Source organism: Chenopodium quinoa, unplaced genomic scaffold, assembly GCF_001683475.1.
Source record: "Chenopodium quinoa cultivar QQ74 unplaced genomic scaffold, ASM168347v1, whole genome shotgun sequence".
In the NCBI taxonomy this organism is placed as follows: Eukaryota; Viridiplantae; Streptophyta; class Magnoliopsida; order Caryophyllales; family Amaranthaceae; genus Chenopodium; species Chenopodium quinoa.
In genome coordinates this window covers 245,967-252,927 of record NW_018743176.1, presented here as the reverse complement: position 1 = coordinate 252,927, position 6,961 = coordinate 245,967, and the positions used below count along the sequence as shown (strand labels likewise).

At 41.3% G+C, this 6,961-nt stretch overlaps 1 protein-coding gene across 1 annotated transcript; it reads right to left on the bottom strand.

The window, feature by feature from the left end:
• Window positions 1-2,796: 2,796 nt before the first annotated feature.
• LOC110732877 lies at window positions 2,797-4,098 on the bottom strand. The gene is made up of 2 exons (XM_021912864.1): window positions 3,863-4,098; window positions 2,797-3,601 (listed from the first exon to the last, which is right to left on the bottom strand). Exons 1-2 carry the CDS (start codon window positions 4,096-4,098, stop codon window positions 2,797-2,799), a joined length of 1,041 nt encoding a protein of 346 aa, XP_021768556.1.
• Window positions 4,099-6,961: the final 2,863 nt, after the last annotated feature.

Below are 6,961 nucleotides of genomic sequence, written 5' to 3'. Positions count from 1 at the left end.
CACCATAGATTAGTGTGTAGTATGATTTACAGCACCGTTTCATGTGCTGCGAGGACGTGACAATCATAAATCATTTGCACAGGTACAGTTTGGAACTGTACCGGATAAGACCTATAAGAGTACTTTAAGAAATTTCAAAATTGTCATAAGTACATTTCTCATTATAACTATCGGAACTTGTTTCCTCCGACCATGAGTATTTTGAAGTTTTCTTGTTTGAGTACTAGACTCTTTGATGTTTCCTAACGTCTTCCGTAACTGGGGATCATAACGGGAACACTCGGGAGACTAAGTCCTCTTAGTAAGAGGAACTTACAATGTAAGACTGGGATTGTCCCCTTATTAACAATAGGGAAAATGTTTTGTTGTTTACAAGGCCGCTCGAACAGCGAGACTGTGAAAATGCATGGCCGTGCTTAGATGGATTTTAGACATCATCTGCTTATTGACAGTCGAACTCGGAGATCGAGAAACACTTTCGAACGTAATAAGGATGACGATGAATCTTACCTTATAGTTCATGAAGAAACATTAAGAGACATAGGAAATGGGATATACACTTTATGCACACTTGTCCGGAAGGACAAGTGGGAGATTGAAAGGAATGGTGTCCTTCCAACAAGTGTATTCTTCCGATTGAGCGTTCAAAATTATTACAGAGTTAATTCTTCAGAAAGATCAAGTGATCGGAATGCCTTGGTGGAGGCCGCTTCCGATCAGTAATATCAAGGTACAATTGATATTACAGCTTAATCTTATCGAATCACTGATCCGAGACAACGAATTAATCCGAAAGGATTTAATGAGTCGATAGAGTTTTACGAATATAGACGTCGGATATCGAGTCTAGGGCGTCGAGACCAAGCGTCGCAAAATCACAAAGCCACAAGTATGAACATAGCCTTAGCACCACACTGGCCTAGCCATATGGATGCTAGGCTAGTTCGAGCTAGCAAGCACCTAGCATGGCTAGGCGTAAGCCTAAGCACACTAGGTGTGCTAGGCGCACCATCGCAGCCCATCGCACCATCGCAGCACAAGCACAACACCATCGCATGGCTAGGCCAGTGCGTGCATGTGTGTGCTTGTGCCTTAGCCTATTGCAGCCCCAGCATCATGCACCAGGCACACCCTCGCTTGCACTAGGTGCTGGCGTGCGTGAGTGCCTAGCATAGCAGCACCATCGCTAGCACCAAGTAATAGCATGGGTGCTTGCCTTGCATTGGAGCAGCATACGTGTTGGCCTACGTGCTAGCCTTCGCATGGCAGCACCAAGCAGCACACCATGCGTGTGCGAGGGCCTGGGTGCCAGCACATTTCTAGGCCACGCACATCAGCAGTGCATCGCTACGCACCAAGCCTGCTAGGGGATGCGTGGGTGTGCATGAGATGCTAGTGCATGTGCGTGTATGTGCCTAGCACCATCGCCAAACACATATGCTGGGCCAATGCGTGCATGAGTGCGCTATGCGTGCCTGTGCACATTGGCTGAGCGTGTGAGTGGCTGGGAGGGCTGATGCGTGCTAGGAGCCAGCACCAGCGCCTGGCTAGCAAGCATCATCACGTGGCTAGCTAGTGAGCAACAGCAGTGTTGGGCGTGCTGTGCGTGCTGGCAAAGGAGGCCAGCTGGCATGCTAGCTGGCGAGCAGCACAACTACCTTGCACGTGAGCCATTTTGGATGAGGGGACCATTGCTTGGAGCAATGGCTTGGGGATCAAGGCAATGGTTCCCCCCAAGCCTTTGGTCCTCATTTGGCTCTCTCTATTATTGTGCCATGTGTCGATTTGTGATTGAATTAATTAATCATTTAATTTTGGAATTGAATAATTATCATTTCACCAACTCTCCCACATTGGTGGGAGATTGAAAAACAAGGACCCATTTCCTTATAAATACCCTTCAAGGATGTTGGGAAATGAACAACCTTGAGTGGAATTAAAAAGGCAACTCTTGTAATTAGAGTAAACCTTTGATTCGTAAAACTCATAGTTTTGTTTGTCCGAGTCTTGACTAACCTTCAAGACTTGGGACGCTCGGGTCGGGTCGAGGGTACGATCCGTCGGAGATCTCGTAGAGCTCTTCGGGAGCGAAGCACGCAACAAAGGTATAATTCTTGTTCTTAATCTTGCTTGATTAAGTTTATTATGCTTGTTAATTGCTTTAATCAAGGGGCGGGTCTTAGGTGGTTTCCTTCCGCGTAGTGTCGGGTCACTACGAAACCCTACATGCTTCAGTGGAGCCGTTGAGTTTAGTGGGTGGGTTTGTGTTTCGTAGGTGCTGGGTTGGGTTTCGTGGGGGTAGGGGATTTTGTGGGTGGTTTAGGTTTCGGTGATGGTGGGTTTCTGAGGAGAGAGAGGCGATGGTGGTGGACTGGTGGGTTTTAGCAACGGTGCTGGCTTGGATGATTGATTTCGTGGGTGGTTAAGTTTTCGGTGATGGTGTGTTTTTGAGGAGAGAGAGGCTAGATGAGAGCAGAGATGTAGATGAGGAAATGAAAGAGAAAGAAAGAGACTGGGTTTTTTTTTTTTATTTAGAAAGAGTTTTGGCACTGGTTTGGTTTGAACCGGTGCGGAAAACAAACTTTTCGCACCGGTTTAGTTAGAACTGGTGCCAAAAACTAACTTGTCGCACCGGCTTGGTTAGAACCGGTGCGAAAACTCTATTTCCCATTCCCGCCAATTTTTTTTCGCACCGGTTTTCAAAAACCGGTGCGGAATGTGCGGTGCCTTTTTCATTTTTTTCTACTAGTGTTATACCAGGAATCTCATTTAGAAATACATCAAGAAAGTCCTCTACTACAGGATACTTCCATCACCCTTCTTTTCCATACTTTCAATTTCTTGAACACTACACAAAAATAGAGGACAACCCTTCTTAACCATCTTCTGTAATTGCATTGCAGAAATAATTCTCAACCCTGAACTTTTCCTTTCCTTTTTATTTCCCAACCATTCCATACCCAGAATCACATTGAGATTCCTCAAATCGAACTCGATCAAGTCTAGCGGAAATTCTACCCTAGAAATGGAAATAGGTACATTCTTAAACAACTTGGAACAATTCCTCACTTCCCCAGACGGAATAGACACATCTAGAGAAACTGACCCAGGACTCACTAACCTGAGACTTTCAGCTATTCTCTTAGAAATAAAGGAATGGGATGCCCCCAAATCAAATAAAACTTTCACAGGCAAAGAACTTATAAGGAAAAAACCAATTACCACATCATTAGCAGTTTCAGCCTCACGGGTGTTCATCACGAACACACGACCCTTTGGGGCACCTCCCGCAACGCTATTAGTTCTAACCTTGGGTGTAGGTCCACTAGGCTGAGATGGTTTGCTAGGAACACTAGAGTCTTTCACCTTCCCTAACTTAACGTCAACCTCTTTCTTGTAACACTCGTATTCACGGTGTCCCAATTTCTGACAATAACGGCAAGTTACCAGTTTCCCTTCACAGTCCTTCCCTAGGTGGTCTTTCTCACACCGCCTACATATGTATTTCCTCTTGGGTCTTTCACCCGCTTGGTTTCCATTCCCTCTAGCATTAGTCAATTGGCTCCCATTCCCTTTTCCAAAGTTCCCCTTGTTGTCCCTCCTATCTCCAAAATTCCCCTGGTTGTTACTATTGGGCTTATGCCTCTTTTCACATCCGTGAAAAGAGTCCAGGTTCTTCCTTTTCTCTCCAACATGCTCCGTCTCCCTCCCCTTGATTCCGTATAGGTAGACTACACGGCCATAGACTTCATCTAAGGTTTCAAAGGTCACTCCCCCTAGCTTCCCTTGGAGGGTCAAGGTTAGGCCTTGCTCAAATCTCTAAGCTTTGATGGTTTCGGTAGGGACTACTTTCGAGGCAAACCTTATCAACTCAATGAACTTGTTGTAGTATTCATTGATAAACATGCTCCCCATTCTCAGGTTGGTAAACTCCACGCATTTCTGCTTTCTTAGGTAGGTAGGGTAAAACTTCTCCCTCAAGGCTTCCTTGAACTCATCCCACCCAAAGTTTGGTCTTTTCAGCAACTCATCCTTTCTTTGGGCCCACCATAAGTCACCTTCCTCCCTCAAATAGTAAGCACCATTATTCACTAACATGGGGTGAAACTAGGATCATTAGGCTAGTCTTCCCAAGTCAAAAAAATTTATACCCAAACCTACTCCTAGTATAGGGGCAAGTCCAAGTCGATCCAGGAGGAATAGAGGGTCAATTATTATAGTCTATGTGTTAAGCTATTTCGAAAGTGTGTATGAATGTGTAGTCAGGCAAACTAACTAAAGCAAGCAAATAAAAGAGGTAAAATCAATAACAAAGATGCTAGGGATTAGGTTCCACATGTTTTCATGATAGAGGTGCTAAATTGGGGTAAATTGAGCCAGCAAGTGTTGCAAGGAATAATGATAAATGCATTCAAAGTGTTCAAAAGGCTATGTAGACTAATTTCCAAGCTAGGTTTCCTTAATGAATGAAAAATTAGTAGAATCACAAATCAAACAAGATGAAAATTAACAATCTCAAATCAATTGGTCATGTCATCAAGATTATCAATGCAATCAAGCTTAGAATTCAAGAATGATCAATCCTCTTATGCTAAACACATGAACACATTCATCAATCAATTTAATTGCAACAATCTATTGATCAAAATTCCCAAATCAACATCAAACTACCAATCAACATGCTTCCCCTTCACCCTAGCTAAGAAATCTACTCACTAATCATCATGAATTCAAGAAACAAAACAAGGCTAATCATGATTTTCATCATATTCAACCAATCAAAGAGAAAATCAAGATCAAAGAGAAATTCAAATTATTAAGCAACTAATCAAGAATTTAAATCAAGAAAAACAATTATCAAACATCAAAAACTAAAGATCAAACCAAAGGAGAAGAATTAAAGAAATCTCACTAATTATCATTGATTAAGGGGACATTTAAGCTTGATTAAAGTAAATTGAAGTACAAATTGAATATCCAAGTGTTTCTCTCTCTACTAAATCTGGAAAATCTTAAAAATGTACTAGAATTATGTCGTCCCCTAAAAATAGAAACAAGTGAAGTATATATAGTAGTAGGAAGTCTAGGCTCGGCCACCTAGAGGTGCGCACGCACAAGGGGGTCTGCACGCACGCACACAAGGGTCTGCACGCACGAGCAGTAGGCATAAAATGAGGTTGCCGTGCCACGGTGCCCTCTGCCGTGCCACGGTGTTCCCTGCTGTCACGCGGTGGACCTGCCGTGACACGACGCTGATGCCGCGGCGCGGCAAAAATTGGAGTGGCGCGGTGCTTTAATGTCGTGGCGTGGCGCTTGCTTGCAGCAGCTGCACACCTAAATTGTGCGCCCAAGCATCCCCATGGTCGATGCTCTCACGTGATGCTCACGAGGGGATCAACTTTGAAATCTTCAGTTTTGCATGTTGATGACCAAGACATGTGATGAGGGTGATGCACGAGAGCACTAATGCCAAGAGTAGGAGCTTGCTTCTTATCTTGAACTCTAGCAAACCAAATGATATGAGGTCTTGTCCCGAGCATCCAAAAGACTTGGAGAATCATCTAAAGTGAATCCCGAGCCCCGGACAAGACCTACAATAAAAGAAAGTAAAGCGAGTAAAGTAGATAAGCTTGCTCCTGTCTGGTTGAGTTTCTGCTGGGTGTGGTCTGCTCTCATTGTTTCTGTCTGTCTTGCTCCCAGTTTCCTAGCTTTGTAATTGGTTTTTATCTAGGTTTTTTGTGTTTTTGTTCTGTTTTATGGTGTATTCTCCCTTTGTCCTGTTCCTTTTGTTCTAGTTGGCCCTCCTAGAGGGTAGGCTAGTTCAATTAAGCTCAGGTTAATTTGTTTGGTGCTTTGCTCTCGGAAACCCTTCCTAGAAGGTGGGCTGAGGTGCTTAAGCCATGGCTTTTTTCGTGTTGTTGGCCTTTGTCTGGTCTGGTTTAGACTTTTGGGCCTTTGTACCTATCTTGTGCTGTTTTTTCAGCTCTTTTGGTAATAATACTTTATTTACCAAAAAAAACGAAAAAAATCAAACACATTCACACAAAGCTATTTGAATCAAATGAAAGTCAAATGCATTAAATAATGCTAATTGAATCAAATAATAGTCAAACAAATTCAAAAAAAGCTAATTGAATCAAATGAAAGTCCAACACATTCAAACAAAGCTTTATAAATCAAATGAATATCAAACAAAATCAAACAAAGCTATTTGAATGAAAAGTAAGTGAAATACATTCTACAAAGCTCAATGAGTCAAATGAAAGTCAAACACATTCAAACAAAGCTTTTTGAATCAAATGAAAGTCAATCACATTCACACAAAGCTATTTGAATCAAATGAAAGTCAAATGCATTAAATAATGCTAATTGAATCAAATAATAGTCAAACAAATTCAAAAAAAGCTAATTGAATCAAATGAAAGTCCAACACATTCAAACAAAGCTTTATAAATCAAATGAATATCAAACAAAATCAAACAAAGCTATTTGAATGAAAAGTAAGTGAAATACATTCTACAAAGCTCAATGAGTCAAATGAAAGTCAAACACATTCAAACAAAGCTTTTTGAATCAAATGAAAGTCAATCACATTCAAATAAAGCTATTTGAATCAAATGAAAGTCAAATGCATTCAATAATGCTAATTGAATTAAATGATAGTCAAACACATTCAAACAAAGCTAATTGAATCAAATGAAAGTCAAACACATTCAAACAAAGCTTTTTGAATCAAATGAAAGTCAATCACATTCAAATAAAGCTATTTGAATCAAATGAAAGTCAAATGAATTCAATAATGCTAATTGAATTAAATGATAGTCAAACACATTCAAACAAAGCTAATTGAATCAAATGAAAGTGAAACACATTCAAACAAAGCTTTTTGAATCAAATAAAAGTCAAATACATTCTTCAAAGCTAATTGAATGAAATGAAAGTCAAACACAATCAAACAAAG